The sequence below is a fragment of the Panthera pardus genome, unplaced genomic scaffold (genome assembly GCF_024362965.1).
Source record: "Panthera pardus isolate Hobbes unplaced genomic scaffold, ASM2436296v1 HiC_scaffold_10, whole genome shotgun sequence".
Taxonomy (NCBI): Eukaryota; Metazoa; Chordata; class Mammalia; order Carnivora; family Felidae; genus Panthera; species Panthera pardus.
Genome location: NW_026526655.1, coordinates 13,741,873 through 13,759,220, shown reverse-complemented (window position 1 = coordinate 13,759,220; position 17,348 = coordinate 13,741,873). Strand labels below are relative to the sequence as shown.

Below are 17,348 nucleotides of genomic sequence, written 5' to 3'. Positions count from 1 at the left end.
CTGACCTTGACTTTCCTCAGTGATTGATGATCCTACAGAGGGAGAATTAGGACAATATGAGTAGCTAATAGAATCCTTTTTGTTAATTCCAAAATCTATGATCTCTAGGATTAGTGAATAGGAGTAATTTAATCCATACCAAGAAACTCCAAACTAGATTATTATTTAAAAAACATTTTTTTAAATGTTTATTTATTTTTGAGACAGAGAGAGACAGAGCATGAACGGGGGAGGGTCAGAGAGAGGGAGACACAGAATCCGAAACAGGCTCCAGGCTCTATTAGCACAGAGCCTGACACGGGGCTCGAACCCACGAACCGTGAGATCATGACCTGAGCTGAAGTCGGACGCTTAACCGACTGAGCCACCCAGGCGCCCCCAAAGTAGATTATTAATCCCAAGATAAGGGTGAACTAAATACTGTAAAATATTTTCTACTTTCTCTATATTTGACTTTTGTTAATTGTATCAATTCAGGTTCTCACCTTTTTATCACATTGTTTTTTAAAGTAAATTTGAAACATTAAATGAAAAACTTTGTTGTACTTTTCAGAAGGAGACAAAATTCTAACCTAAACTTTTAATTTACTCCAAGAGGTATCAGTTCAGTCTGTGTCTGTGGGATGAGACACATCTTTCTGTTTCATCTTTGGATTCCCGCCATTTTAACTTTTGAAGTAATTATACCAGATCCTAAAAAAACCTAGCAGATTTGACTAAAAACTTCCATTTTGAAGACAATTATTTTTCTGTGGTAAGAAACAACATACCATGGAATTTGCCACTGTAGCCATTTTTTTTTAAGTGCACAATTCAGTCATGTGAAGGATGTTCCCATTGTTGTGTAACCAAGCTCCAGAATTTTTTCATCTTGTAAAACTGAATCTCTGTACTCATTACACAATAATTTCCCATTTCCCAATCCCATAGGTCCTGGCAGCCACCGTTCTACCTTCTGTTCCTATGAGTTTGACTACTCTAGATACTTCATTAAAGTGGAATCACACGGTGTTTGTCTTGTTGTGACTGGCTTAGTTCACTTAGCATAGTGTCCTGAAGGCTCATCCATGTTGTGGCATGTGTCAGAATTGCCTTTCTATTAAGGCTGGATAATTTTCTGTCATATATACGTCTAGCATATTAAATAAAATGATTCATCTGTTGATAGTCTCTTGGGTACCTTCCACCTCTCGGCTGTTGTGCATGGTGCTGCCATGACAATGGGTGTGCAAATACCTCTCTGCAATCCTGTTTGCAATTCTTTCGGATACATACTGAGAAGTGGGAAAGTGAAATAGCTGGATCAGATTGGTCATTCTATTTTTAATTTTTTTTGAGAAACTGCCATGCTGTTTTCTATGGCGGCGGCACCGTTTTTCATTCCTACTGATAGTGTTCAAGGATTCCAATTTCTCCAAATCGTCATTAACACTTGTTATTTTCTGTTTTTTCTCCCCCCTTAATCGTAGCCATCCTAATGGGTGTGAGGTGTAAAAAATTATTTTTTAATGGGAAAAAATCACTTTCATGAAAGGGGTTGAAAAGATTCGGGAGTACACCATACAAATAAGACTCATTTCATGTTACATTTGTCGCGGCCTGTCATTTCTCCCATTGTCCACGGATTTGTTTTTCTGTAAGGTTTCTGAAATCAGCCGCCCGCTGAAATAAGGTTTCTGACTAAGCCGCACACCTCTCTCCATGTTGACTGAGCAGAACTTGAATGTGAGCTTTTGTAATCCCATTTTCTATGCTGAATACGTGTCTGTAAGAGAAACTACTTTCTACAATTGTGAGAAACCGATGGTGTAAACGGGGTCTGTCGCTAAAGAGATAACGTGAGTTAAAGTTGGTCGTCACCGTGGACCTCAGAGTTCTCATGGCAGAAAAACACAGGAGTCTGTCTAGATGAGCGATGGTGAACCAACATACCTACCGGACCCAGGCAGGCCTTGTAAATGAGTGAAGCAGGCTGGTTGTAAAACAGCAGAGACCGGAGTGCAGAGATTCGTGCTCCTTCAAAAGGAGGAAGCTGGGACTCAGCTCCAAAGCACTGTGGCATGAAGGAGCATTGACTTTTGTCCACCTCGTGTGGTGTTAGATCTTCCAACGTGACAAGAAAAGTTGACAAATTTTAAATATGGCGATTGTTTTTGTTGATGTGAGTGTACTTTTAATCTCTATCATTTCACCCGTCCCCGCCCCCCGCCCCCCACCTCCCCTCTAGCAATTACTGGTTGGTTCTCCACAGTTAAGAGTCTGTTTTTTCATTTGTATCTTTCTTCCTTTGGTCATTGGTTTTGTTTCTGAAATTCTACATATGAGCGAAGTCATATGGTCTTTGTCTTTCTCTGACTTATTTCCCTGAGCATTATACCCTCTAGGTCTACCCGTGTTGTTGCAAATGGCAAAATTTCATTCTTTTTATGGTGAATAATATTCCATCATATATATGTATGTATGTACATATATGTACATATATATACACCATGTCTTCTTTATCCATTCATCTCTGGATGGGACTTGAATTGCTTCCATATCTTGGCTATTGTTAATAATGCTGCAATAAACATAAAGGTGCATATACTTTTTTCAAATTGAGGTTTTTGTTTTCTTTGGGTAAATATTCGGTGGTGGAATTACTGGATCATATGGTGATTCTCCTTTTAAGTTTTTGAAGGAAGCTCTATACTATTTTCCACAGCTGTTGCACCAATAATATGGCGGCGCTTTTAATAAAAGGAAAACACTGCTGTGTAGGACAAATAAAGCGCATTTCTGGGTGGGATGTGGCCCACTGTTTGGTGGTTTGCGGTATGTGGGTTAGATGATCTCTAAGGTCCTTTGAGTTCCCAAATTCTTTGATTTCCAGATTTTAAGAATGTATTAAAAATAGCAGCAATTTTGTATCTTGGATTACTCAAAACTATAGGCTTGAAACTTGGTTTCACTAGAACGGATCAAAATGACTGAATTGTTTGATATATAGACACTGTCTCCTTAAACACTATATTTATCTTCAGTGAATTGTACTAGGAAAGATTTGTGTGACAACTCACATCACATTTGAAATGATACATGACTTTCTGCAGCAAAAACTGCTGTCTTTTATTTGATTTCTCAGATCTGTATTGAATTTCAGCAAAATTGAAGAGACCAAAAAAAAAAAAAAATCAGTTTATGTCTCAATCAACTTCACGAACTAAAAGACAGATGAGATTCTCTTTTTTTGGCTCCAGATTTCTCTGTCCCTGCAGAATTATTGGAGAATATTGGAGGTTGTCTGATCTCTTCCATAAGAACTCTTTTGTTTTAATAAGAATGCATCTCTGATCTATATTTGTTCCTTGCCTGGTATTCTTTGTTTTCTTCTTTTGTTAGTAGAATGCTGATTTCCCAATGAGCCACTCCGGTTGCACTCTTGGCCTTGAATGGGGGTTCTCCAAGTGTGCTAAGCCAGCAGCATCAGAATCACCTGGGGAACTGGTTAGAAATGCACATTCTCAGGCCCTGTCCCATGGGTTGAGATAATTCTGGTGTTACTCACCCACACCCCAGCTCCAGGCCGGATGATTTATGCACTATGATTGGTTTAAGGAGGGACATATGATCTAGGTCAGTGGTTTTTCAAACTTTCCAGTGAATCTGAATCACTTGGGGCACTTGCGAAAACAAAAATTGCTGGTCCCCTCCCTCAGAGTTTATGATTCTGTAGGGCTGGGATGGGACCTATGCATTTTATGTAAATTCGCAGGAATTGTTGGTGCCGCTCCTGGGACCATACTTTGAGAACCAGCGATCTGATCTAATGAGGTTAAAGCCTGAGAATTTTCTTGGAATTTCACATGCATCATTTAGCTGATGCCTCATAACTGCATGCGAATAACTACCCCAGATCTTAGTTGCATGTGACAATATGTATTTATTTCTCCTTTACACAGCTGATGGCTGTGATGACTGTCCTGCATTTGACTGCTTGAGTCTGTTTGGCCAGACTTGGCTCCAAGCTGGAGGCTCAGCCCAGCTCTGCTCCGTGTGTCTTTCATCCTCCCTGTTCCAATGGCTACTCAACCCCAAACGTAGTCCTTTAATGATGAAAGGCAAATGCCAGAGATTGGGTCCCACTGGGTGACCTTACTGCAGCTCTAACCCATGTCAGTCACATCTATTAATATTCTATCAGCCAAAGCAAATCACATGGGCCAAGGCCAATATCCAAAGCACTCATAAAAGCCGGAGGAGAGATCATGAATATTTACTGAATGGTAATCTAACATATCATATGTGGGGATATGCTTTCTCTCCACTCGGGTTTTAAGTTGGCAAACTGTTTGCAGCCATATAGGAATGCAAACTGTGCCTCAGCATCGACCAATAAAAAGAAAGTCAGAGCTGAAAGCTGGAGAGAGTTGGAATCCTAAGGATGTAGCCATCTTAAAAACCAGATCTACCACTGAACTTTTCTGGTACCTAATCCTTGAGATGATGAGCATTTCAATAAATACTGTACTGAAGTGTGTATTGAAATATTTATTTGCCAGTTTTTTTTGAGTGCAGCGGTATTCTAGAAGTTTGATTTAAAGTTGAATTTACTGCCAAGGAATTGGCAAAGACTTTCAATGCCCTGTAACATTTCACTTGGTCACACCTCAAAGGATCAGATAAAAGTTTAAGCAGTTAAGTGCCATAGGTGACCAGAATGGAACTCTGTATCTTCATGGGAGTACCTTTGTTAGAAGTTGTGTAATGATGCTAATAACAATGATGCTGGCTTAAATGACTTTTTAAGTTCCATTTTTTCTCGCCAGAAATGGTAGCTTACAGATATTAAGTGCTTACTGTTCCCAGGCTGTGTGCTCTCATCTCTGCTCCTTATTTCATTTCATCATCTTAACAGCCTCATGAAATTGGTGTATTCATCATTGCCATTTTACAGAAGATGAAACTGAGGCTCAGTGTGGACACTCACTCAACATCACACAGGAAATTAGTGGTGGAGCTGGGGTTTTATATCTTCTCCAAGGCCCAGACTAAAAACCACAATGCCATTCAGACTTAATACTTTAAGCCACTTTCAATGGTATGAGTAGGGAAAATAGAGTCATTAGTCGGCATGAAATTGCTCAAGGAAGCTTTGGTAGCTTTTTTGTTTCATTTACTCTTTCATTCACTTATGCATACAAGTGTTGATTGAGATCCTTTTAAAAATTTTTTTAAAGTTTATTTATTTTGAGAGAGAGAGAGAGAGAGAACGAGTAGGGGAGGGGCAGAGAGAGAGAGAATCATAAGCAGGCTCTGTGCCATCAGCGTGGAGACTGACGCTGGGCTTGAACCCATGAACCATGAGATCATGACCTGAGCCGAAACCAAGAGTCGGAAGCTTAACCGACTGAACCACCCAGGCTCCCTTTTTGAGACCCTTTTCTATGCCAGGCACCTCGCTAGGACTCTGGACTACAAAGACACACAAGATGCAATCTTTGTCTTCATGCTCGTTTCAACTATATCTTTTCTGTCTCCTTACGGAATTTTCTTTCCTTACTCTTGAACCATGCAACATCTTAGCTGCATAAGACCAGGAGATGGTGTTTGTTGTGGACCCGTGGCAATGGACTGCCAGACGAAGTCTTTCAGATCTGATTTTAATTGCATATTCAAATGTTAAGATATCAGTACGGAAAATATAAGTGAGGAATTCTGACAAGGAGAAGGTTAGTTGTTCATTTTAAAAAGGAGAATATGTTAGCATTCAGACTTCAAAGGACACATCATCTGATATAGTAAATAGATCATCTAAGAAGTTGCTAATTCCAATAACGAGGTGAGATGAATTAGAAAGTAAAGCATGGTTTTCACTCCAGAGGAACACTGCACTCACGTCAATTTGCGAGGTGAAAGGATGGGGAAATTTTCAGTGACTCCAACCAGGGGCTATTTCTATGGCTTCCAGAAGAGGCAACTGGTTGTAGCTGCAGAGTCCTCCGAGGGCCCTGCATTTTCGCCAAAGTCACTCTTTCTCAGAGGAGAAAAGCTGCACGTTTGATGAGACTGGAAAAATCGATAGTACAACATATTACAACCTGTTCTTCCAATTAAGGCATCCTGTGATCTTACTGACAGCTCGATTTGAAAATTCAACTTTTAATGATGTACTTACGCATCATGCCAAATGGAAGTTATTTTGAGAGGTATAAAATAATGTTGCCATGATATCGCCCAGAAACAAACAGATGCCTCATCTGATGGGAGCTTTTGCAAATGGAAAACCTCAGACTCCCGAGGGCTGGTGATCTGCTTGGGAGTCAGGAAAGTGCTGGCTTGCTTTGCTGGGCTAGACTCATGTGTGTTTCATGCATTTTTTAAACATCTCAATCTCATTTCCTTCTTGCCAAATGTATGATGTTAGGAAATCCCCATTTCTGGGGAGTGGCATCTCCCCTCTTGGGGCTCTGACTCATCCCAAGCAGGACTGACAGTAAGATAGGAAAGAAAGATGGGGGAAAAACCCTGATTGTTTTAACAGAGTCCTTGACTCTGTTAGCCCAGTTACACACCCGAATTAGGCTATAGGAGGCGGTGAGTGATGGTTTTATAAGCCTGTTATTGTTTTGTTCTCAACTTTTTCCAGCAGTAAAATATAACTATCCGTGGTATCCGAACCAGGATCCCTTAAAGGTACAGATCGATTTGCATCACCATTTGCAACTTAAAGTCTTAATGGGAACAGTTTCTTTCTAGAAAGGAATCCTATTTTCAGTTCTTCTAAATGTTAAAGGCAGAGTGAAGGACCACGCCCTTTCTGGATCCTGTAGTTTAGGGATAACTAATTCAATACACTTAAGAGGGTCAGTGTCTGTTTTGCTCAGCTGTTCAGAAGGGAGAGGCTGAATATTGAAAACTACCTCATAGAATGTGATGGGCCATTGGACTTTCTGGATCCAAGGGAATATTTTTGAGCTGAGATGGTGAAAGGCCTCTGTCATGGCCTTGGGTCACTGCTAGGAAATATTTTCAAAGAACACTCCAGAGCCTTTCTGGCTAGATTTCTAGTTTACTTGACTTTTGCTAAAAAGTAAAAATTCCTTTAAAATAAAATGGATTTAAGTTGATTTCTAGGACTTCGCTATTATTTTATTTATTTTCTAAAAAATTGCTCATCCCCCCTCCTCCATTAATAAAATTTCCCGTCTGAAGGGAAAACTAACATTGCAGAAGATGCGTCTTTTGGAATCCAGAGAGACTTACTAACCTCCGTGCAAGTGCTATGAAACAGACTTCCTCGGTCACTGGGCCATTCTGTTCAATAAAATATCCTGCAAATACCACGCACTATCTTATTTATAACTTAAAAACTGGGTTTAGTAGTTATAGTTGTATTGCTTTTGATGAAATATGAGGGAAGTCATAAGCCTCAAAAGCAAATATCCTGTATTCATTAGGAATATATCCAAGAAACAATGACTTTATAGTTGGATATTAATATTAATGATGTAAGAGCATTGCAAGCAGATTCCTCTGGAGAATCCTTGACATTAGTGTTATTTAAAGCTATTCTTTGTAAACCTTTGCTCAATTACTCAGGCTTAATCACCATTACCTTCTCCAAGTGACCTTCATGAACCCCATTTGGACATGTTTTGATCTATCTTTCACTCCTTATTCCTGTAAGATCAACTTTATGTGCTCCCTGGAATATTTCTCTTGAGACTTGTGATTTATGATCTACCAAATTATTCTTCTCTTACTTCCCATCCCCAAGCCCATGCATTCCCTACAGGAAAATCAAGAGGCAGGGCGAAGGCAAAGGAGTTTAGAGCTTTCATGGGAATTTCTTTCTTTGGTTGATATTTTCTCATCTCTGTAATTCACTCACAACACCTAATCACCCAAGTTCTGAGCCCAAACTTGTGTATCTGCTTATCTACCCCCTATTCATCACAGCTCCTCTCCTGTGCCCATGGGTAAATGTATACTTATCAGGTTCCGTTACGGGAAAATGTGCTACTGGCCAGGACAGGACCGTGTTCTCTAAGTAGACCATAGATGCTCTCTTTATTCTCAGGCCATAACCAGGGTATGGCTGCAAAGGACATGCCAAAGGGACTCTCCAATGTCTACTCTTATGATGTCTTTAACTCCCTTTCCCCCCCTTTTAAAACGTTCAGTATTTTATGAGAAAAACTTTCTCATGTTTTCAAGCTTCTTTATTGGCATTCATTATCCACAGGTGGCTCTCTCAGTAGCCATCAGACCTTGAATGTTATCTGAGAATCAGGGGAATCAGATACTGATTGCATTGGGATGATGGGATTGATAACTGAAAATGTTCAATTAGCAACTAACAGATGACATATCTGTACAGCACTCTACAAAGTACCCACCCATCTCTTTTATTCACTTCATTCTCTTAACAACTTGTTCAGTGGTGATCATGTCCCTCTCTTAGAGAGTTCCAGTGATTGCCCAAGGGCATACCTAGTTGAGACTTCGGACAATTAGTAGGTATGATTCTTTGTAACTCATTTACTATTTCACCTAGATCTAATTTAACTGAATATTTTCCGGGATGAGTTTAGCCGTGATGGAAGAGATGATTGCCTACGCAGTGAGATGGTGGAGAGGGGTGTGGGTTGAGGAAGAGCTTTAGTGGCAGAATATCTGAAGACCAACAGCTCCAGCAATTAGAAATTCACGTCCTTGGGTTAAAGTTTGTTGTTTGAGGACATTAATTTTCCCAGGAAACCACAGCACTCTCTCCTATAACCAGTCAGTGGCACTATAGTTTGAGATAACATGATGTTAGCCTTTGGGGAGGGTTCATGCACAGATGAACCTTTGGGGAGGGTTCATGCACAGATGGCACAACAGGAAGGCTGTCATTCCTGGCTTCTGTGCCCAGCACGTTGCTGGTTGCTCATACCTTCTGGGACCAGAGGTGGCCTCACGTAATCCTCCCCAATCCAGCATCCCAGGCAACAACCTGTCTTTGATTGGAATTGGCATTTGAATTGGAACCCATATGGTTCCAAGCACAGATGGGGAAGGTGTGGGCTCTCTGCTTCAGGAGGATAGGGCTGGGTGAAGGGCCAGAGTAGGGACCACAGTGAGGCAACCTGGGTGACTGGGTGATGGGGAGGGCATGAGAATATAAGGGAACTGGGGGCAAAAAGGAACTGGGAAGCTTCCAAATGAAAACATCATATCATTAATAATTCTGCCTAAATTTGTTCCTGTACATAAATGTATCTAGTGTCAAATATTTCAGTAGCAAAACAGAGAACTGAAAAGAAATATGAAAGCAGTGAACTCTGATATTTTCAAAAAAATTCTTGGAAAAAAAGAGATTCAAGGGGGACCAGTGGCTCAGCCAGTTAAGAGTCCGACTTCGGCTCAGGTCATGAGCTCACAGTTTGTGAGTTCAAGCCTCATGTTCGCTCTGTGCTGACAGCATGGAGCCTGGAACCTGCTTCGAGTTCTGTGTCTTCCTTGCTCTTTGCCCCTCACCCACTCACATTCTCTGTCTCTGTCTCTCTCAGAAATAAACATTAAAAAAATATTAAAAAAAGAGATTCGAGGACACTTGTTCCTACAGTGACTTCTGGTTTCAAACCCATCATCCCACAGTTTGCTCTTCCTCCCGCTGCTCTCTGTCCCCCACCCCCCACCCCCCCCGCAACGTCCCTAGCGTTTTTTCTGGAACTGCTCCATCCTGACAGAAGTTTGAGAACTTGGCTCCAGAACTCTGAAGTGCAGTGCAGCAATCTGAACTGCCAAGACCACAAAGAAGATTAAGACAAAATATGCCTTCGAGGAAGGCATGACATGGTTGGAAAGAACACAGGGACACATGAAAAGAAAATGTAACTAAGAAAAGGAAAATGGATGATTAAAGGCGATACGGCCAACGAAGGGCAGAGGATGTGAAATCCAGGTGAACAAGGGTCATAAGCAAAGCTTCTGGAAAGCTGTTGCCTTGAGCCATTCCCAAGGAAAAAGAGTCTATGTGGAGGTGTCCATGCAGGAAATGTATGGGGAGCCAATCTGCCTCTTTGGAGTTCTCTTCAGAGGATGACTGGGCATGGGGGGGGAGCTGAAGTGTGATGTAGTTCCAGACGGCCTCAGTTAGGAGCCGGGAGCTGAGATGGCCTTTCAGAGCTGTCTTGAATTGGGGCAATGAAGCCAGGCCTTTGCAGTTTCCACCATCAACCAGTCATTGAGGGTCAGCTTCGCCAGGGTGAGTGATGTGACCTTGGGCCAGGGGGACTCAGCTGAGAGCCCTTAGCTTCCAGGGGGTACCAGCAACTGGCAGAAAGGGTGTTTCAGTCCTAAAGGGATGGAGCTGGGGTGGTTTCACAGTGTGCACTGTGTTTCAGTTCACATGATCCCGAGGTCTATGGGTCGGATTTGTGGGGTTGGGGAAAAGGAAAAGGGACCTTTCAGTCCGGAGAGGCACACGATAGGTTTTGTTTTTTGGTTTTTGTTTCCAAGTGAGCAGAACATGGTAGCTCTAAGTCAAGGGTACATGTAAGCAAACAGGCAGGATAAGAAACTAGGAGGAGGACAAGGGGCTTCCTGTAGAGAATCTTGAACATTAGCCCTGCCTGTCCTTCCGTACTTCATCACTTTCTGAACAAAAATATCACATTATCAGCATATGATATGATATCTGTTTTTAAATATATATTATTTTTCACTGATACAAATGTGGGAGTGAAGGATATGGGGACCACTTGTTATGAGCAAATTAAAATTTTTTTGTTACATTTTATTTCTTTTTGATATATATATATATATATATATAGAGAGAGAGAGAGAGAGAGAGCACGCACAAGTGGGGGAGGGGGAGAGAGAGAGGGAGACCCAGAATCCCAAGCAGTCTCCAGGCTCTGAACTGTCAGCACAGATCCCGACATGGGGCTTGAACTCACAAACCATGAGATCTTGACCTGAGCTGAAGTCAGATGCTTAACCGACTGAGCCACCCAGGCGCCCCATGTTATAAGCAAATTTAAAGTGTGATTTGGGATCATTTGTCACATTTGCTCTCAAATTTGTTTCATTTCCTAATTGCTCATAAGAGTACTGCTCAAAGAGTACATATCATCTATCTATCTATCTATCTATCTATTTATATCTACCTATCCATTTATCATCTATCATTTATCTATCTATCTATCTCTCTATGTATCTATATCTATCTGTATCTTTCCGGCGTTCGACTATACTATGAGATGAAAAATCAGTCTGCAAGTATGGTAAAATCTTGCAGAGCAACCTTTAGGATTCTGAAAGCTGATATTTCCTTGTAACATGTTCTCCATGTTTCAGAAAGCTATATGTCATTATGAAGGAAACAGGCTGATGGGGCCCTTTCATATTGGCTTCAAAATGAAAGAGAACGCAGTTAAAATAGGGACATACTGGGTGACTTTGGATAATGGACACTTGTTTGGAAGGTAATTGTTACCCAAAATGCAGGGACACGTTAATTTTTTTATAGGCTGTGCATTTTGCACTTTGAAATGAGAATGGGAAGAGAGGTAGCTGCTGGGTGGGATGATGAATGGATGGTGGACAGAGCCAGGACTGAACCTAAGCACTAGTTCCGCATATTCTGTGTTGGATACTTTCCAGAGTAAATATGGAAAATGATGCCACTTGTCTTATTTTTGTTCTTTCTATCCGTAGAACTGTGAAATTTACTACCATTTTTTTTTACAGAGCTTATTTTGAGGAGTTATTAATTTGAGTAAAATACTGTAGATTGTTTTGAGAAAGGTTATATAAAGATAAAAAGAATATAAAATAAGAATTCAGTGTCTTGGCAACTGAAAATCGGGTCTCTGGTTTACAAAGCATAGTCTTCTGCAAAGGATATTTTTAGAGATAGTTAATTAGAGTACTCAGTGGAATTTTTATACCTGTTGTGCCTGAGAGTCCCATGGAGCTGGTTATAGCTCCTAGGGGTTTCTATTTCAGGAGGTTTGATACAACCCAGAGATGTGCATTTTAACATGCGTCCTGCCTGATTCTGAAGCAGATGATCTGCTGTCCGCATCTAGTGATCACTACGCTTTTGAATAGGGATCTGCACATGCTTATAGGGTCTAGGCAGGAAATACAAAATAAGGGGGGCTGATCTGGTGTAAGTCAATTAGGGCCTGGTGCCAACTCTGGCAAGCTGGAAAGCACATATAATGGGGTCCACAGTGTCTCCTTTTTAACTGATTGCTGTCATGTGGGAATATGAATCCGGCATTGCCAGAGAGCCTGATTCTTTTAACAGATACCAAGAAGCTGGAATTTTATGTGTCCAAATATTTAAGTGTTGATATCTAATTGAAAAAACTAAAGACACCATGTGGAACAGATAAGACGTGTGTGTTGGTTTCAGTCTGAGAAGCCAGTTCAATGCATCTGGTCTAAAGAAGGAAGGAGAGGCATCTGGGTGGCTTAGTTGAGCCTCTAACTCTTGACTTTGGTTCAGGTTGTCATCCCAGGGTTGTGAGATTGAGCTCCCGTGCTGGGCTCCATGATGAGTGTGCAGCCTAAGATTCTCTCTCTCTCTCTCTCTCTTTTTCCCTCTGCTCCTCCCCCCTGCTTATGTTCTCTCTTTCTAAAATAAAATTAAAAGAAAAAGAAGAAAGGAACACAATGCTTTGGGATTGTGCAGAGTGAGTTTTGATGCTGTGAAGGCAGAATGGTCTTAGTTGATTTTCTCTAGAGAGGTTGCAAAAACTACACTGTTTAGTGGGAGTAAAAAAAAATCTATCATTTCCAATTACTTCCTTAGAGATTTTATTTGCAGATTTGGACCGGCATCCCATGTTTCACAGTGTCAGGGCAGGGGGGTGAATGTGTTGGGATGGGCTCGAGGACTTGAAGCTAAGGGTGGGAATTGGGAGGGAACAACAGCAGGAGCAGAGTCTTCCCAAGTTCCTGGGGCCAGAATGATGTGAAAGTAGGTTAGAAGAGCAAAGATTCTAACACAGCCAGACAGATATCCAGAGAGCTGGAGTCAGGATGAAGCTGGGAGTGATACCTTGAATCAGATGTTAGCTCATCACAGGGTTTTGTTTTGTTTTGTTTTTTAATAAAGCAGTGAGTTCTAAGTGAGTTCTATTTTAGAAAAGAACAGTTACATAAATTTTGAGTGATCAGAATTTTCATCTAATATATTGTTCCTTCTGCATTCACAGCATTTAAATATGTCTAAGCTCGACCTTCCTTTGTGGCCCTCTGTAGACCCTGGCCAACGGACTTTTGAAGGAGAAAGACAAACTCAGCCAAAGTACCCTAATTTGAGGCTGGACCTTTGGAATGGCTGTGGAGGATGAATATAAAATGATATTCCTGAGCTTGCCTTCTGCATCTGGAGGCAGCTCAGATCAGTCTCACTGCTGCCAGCGTTGGCTGGGGGACAGGGGTGGCTGAGGGAGGAGGTAGGATGTGTTAGTGGTTCCCAGACCCGGCTGGAGATCAGTCACAACTCTGTTGAAAACACAGATCGGCCAGGATGAGCTCATAATGCTGCAGTAACAAACAGGTCCTGAATCGTGGGGACCTTAATACAACCAAGTGTATTTCTTAGACTCTATCAGTGGGAATGTTAGTTCGACAAGGTTAGTGTGTGTGTGCATGTGTGTGTGTGTGTGTGTGTGTGCTCATTGTGGTCACTTGGGGACTCAGGCTGATAGAGGCTTCATCTCCATGTGACTGCTTCGGTGAAGGGACTGGGCAGCACCACCCACTGGCTTTTAAGGATCTGCCTGAGAACGACACACGTCACTTCTGCTCACATTTCAAAAGCAAGTCACGTGGTCAAGTCTAACTTCAAAAGAGGCAGGAACGTGCACTCCTACCACAGGTTTATAGAGTGTAGAGATGGAATATTTGTGAAGAGTCCTATTAAATACCACAACCCTTAAGATTCTGATTCATTCTATCTTCCCCAATCATTCTAGTGATCTAACTTTGGAAACCCCTGGCCCATCCAATTGATCTTTGGAAGAACTGCCTGGCTGCTGGTTGAGTTCTTTTCCTGCCTTCTTGAAAAGGCACCGCAGGGAGTGAGTGTAAGATTGCGTTAGCAGACGTCCAGCAGTGAACCACTTTTAGGAGCAATTCACCCACTCTTCAAGAGGGAACCAAATGCAAAGTAATTGTATTTTTTATTTCTATGAACAACAAAATACATAATTTCACATCCCATTGCTTTTGAGAGCACATATATTACAAATAAAGGAACTCCACAAACTTTAGAGATTAGTATTTATCAACATGTTTGTACACATACACAAATATTTTAATATAATGGTATCTGAAATGTTATTCATATAATTTTAGCACTGTCATAAGTATTAACTAAAAAGGCTCTTTTAAATTTGGTAAAAACCATATATTTTACAATCTTCTATTTACATTTGGAATATGCTTAAATGTTACAAAAACATTCACTTTGACCTTTAAAATCTGTGTACTAGGACTTGGTATTGAACATATTATAACTGACAGCAAACTTAGGGTTTGCTTTTGAGCTACACATTCGTTGGAATTTCACGGCAAATATTCAGCTTGGCTTGATCAATGCTGCTCAAAGGAATAAAAAAATCATAAGAAATGTGCAAAGCCGAAAGCTGGCGAAATTCTCAAGCTAGCGAGGTAAAAAAAAAAAAATATCAACACTATAAAAACTTCAAATAAATTAAGTCTTTCTCTTCCCCGAGATGAGCTACAAATTCAGAAGGGTCCCTTCGAGGCGCGTCTGATGCAGTAGACCTCCCTTCAAGCGTCCTCACTGGCTGAGATGGAGACAGTGGGTAAAGGGGGAGCCGGCCTGCTAATTACTCGTGGACAGGTTCGCTCCGCTCCGCGCTTTGATGGGTCGTCCCTGTACATAATCTTGACAGGACAAAACATAGCGAAAATCGAGAGTTTCATGTTAATATCACCAAACGCGAAATGAAAAGCCAGAACAAGGATCTTTTTCTTCCCCACAAGGATTCTGCAAGCTTTTGGAAATGTACTTATTAGAGTAGTTCTGAAGAATTTTTTTTTTTCCAAGCCCATGCCGTCAGCATTGTGGCAAGATTTAAAATAGCTTCACGGCATAAGAGACTCTTAAAAAATGAGAATAAACTGAGGGTTGATGGGGGGTGGGAGGGAGGGGAGGGTGGGTGATGGGTATAGAGGAGGGCACCTTTTGGGATGAGCACTGGGTGTTGTATGGAAACCAATGTGACGATAAATTTCATATATTGAAAAAAAAATAGCTTCACGGTACTCTTCAGCTATCACATATGAATTTATAAGTGAACCGCTTTATGATGGTATCTGAATAATTCCAGAATTTTACTTTACTTTAAAACTTTGTAATTCACATTGTCATCTACAAGAAAGGGAAGCATCTGAAAGGTCATTTAAATGTTGGCATTAATGGAAATTTAATGTACGAAAAAAAATATACCTTGACCTGACTTTGAAAATAATATTAGCGTGTCAAATAATACTCTCCTGTCAGATCTGTTCAAATAATGAAATGTAAATATTATAACAAGAGTAGACCCCCTGGACATCTCTAAGATGTATCTCTGTAAAGAAGAGACTTAATGAATATTTCAAATTTCTAGTTATGAAGATTTTCCCACTAGCTTCACAAATTACTGTGGTTTAGCTCTAACCTTCTTCTAAGACAGATTAACACTTCTGTCTGCACAAGGCACCAAGCATCTGGGTACCCTACACTGCCAACAAATTCTTACGATCAACGCCACAAGTTCTGCGCCAGTAATTTGGGAAATAATGTGTGCAGAGAGTATCTGAAGCTCCCAGAACAAGATGACTTTGCATCTTGCCTACTTGGCACTGTGGCAGAGTAGATCTGTTCCTCTCTCTGTACTTTATATTTGAGATCCATTCCCGCTGCTGACTTCACTATGCTAACGTCCTCACCGCTGGAGCCGACTCCAAATGAGCATCTTATATTTATGTTTCATCCAGTTACTTACATCTATGTCTCACGCCTCCATTAAAGGACGCTTTGATGTTTTGGCTACTTATAAAATAGTGTGGCGTTCCGGCTGCCTATAAAGGTAGTTATTGTCTGCCTGTCATTTAGCAACTCCAACTGCTTTATCTCGTCTATCCTTTTTATCCTCTTCCATCTCATTCCTTACACTGACGTTTCTTTCACTAATTAGGTGGCTTTAGGATACCCTGTTAGCTGAGATTTTTCTGGACACTCTTGGAATGAGTTGCATAATTAATTCTATTTCTTTCTTTTTGTTAATTTTTAAAAATGTTTTATGTTTTATTTTTGAGAGAGAGAGAGAGAGAGAACAGGGGAGGCCAGAGAGAGAGGGAGACACAGAATCCGAAGCAGGCTCCAGGCTCTGAGCTGTCAGCACAGAGCCTGATGAGGGGCTCGAACCCACGAACTGTGAAATCATGACCTGAGCTGGAGTCGGACATTCAACTGACTGAGCCACCCAGGTGCCCCAATTAATTCTATTTTTGTTTTTCTAAAGTTCTGTATCTATTCTAACCCTTCCTTCCTTCCTTCCTTCCTTCCTTCCTTCCTTCCTTTTCTTTCCTTTTCTTTCGCAGCAGGCTAAAGTTTATTAGAGTATAAGATCAGAAAGGAAGAATGGTAGGAAAGCTTTCAGAGAGGGGACATTCAAAAGTGAATGCCCACTATTTCTATTTTTAAAAGTTCAATGGTAGAATTTCTCTCTTCCCTGTAATTATATATGTAACTTTCCCCAGAACATGTCATGAGTATAAAAGTATGTGAATGTATTCATGCATTACAGATTATGGTTTGCTCATGCATTACAGGATTACACTAAAATTTGACTACTCTTCCCTCCACTACAGTTTGAACCCAATCATTATGGCCAGGTGCCTTTTCATTAAGAAAAATTGAGAAAAGAAGCAAATAATTTTTGTTGTTGTTGTTGTAAATCTGAACTGAGATAAATACCCATTTTTTAAAATACTATGGACTTTGTAGATCTTTATCACTGGCTATCTATTTCTGATTTCAGGAAATTGTTCATTACAACCAACAAATAACACTTGTTGATACTTGCCATGACAATAGCTTATTTTGCTCTAGATAACTTATGTTTTGCTATGGACAATTTATACTTATGACTGATAATTATTGATTAACCAGTTCTTCCTCTAGAATCTCTTTTACAGAGCTAGGAGTTAATACTTTGTCCTCATTTCAATCTAAGGTGGAAATGTAGTAGAGTAAATCAGTTTTAAGGAAAACTTTTTTTGAAGATACCATGTACATGTTACAGGACACATATTGTAGTCATTGTCCCATATATAAATACTGA

General features: G+C 40.7%; 1 protein-coding gene across 9 annotated transcripts in view; it reads right to left on the bottom strand.

The window, feature by feature from the left end:
- Positions 1 to 14,152: 14,152 nt before the first annotated feature.
- Positions 14,153 to 17,348, bottom strand: part of DOCK10 (dedicator of cytokinesis 10) — a 266,202-nt gene continuing 263,006 nt past the window's right edge. For all 9 annotated transcript variants that reach the window (XM_053904308.1, XM_053904300.1, XM_053904301.1 and 6 more), the window contains one exon: positions 14,153 to 14,901. In XM_053904308.1, coding sequence (XP_053760283.1) covers positions 14,840 to 14,901 — 62 coding nt within the window. In that variant the 3' untranslated portion in view covers positions 14,153 to 14,839. The remainder of the gene's footprint in view (positions 14,902 to 17,348) is intronic.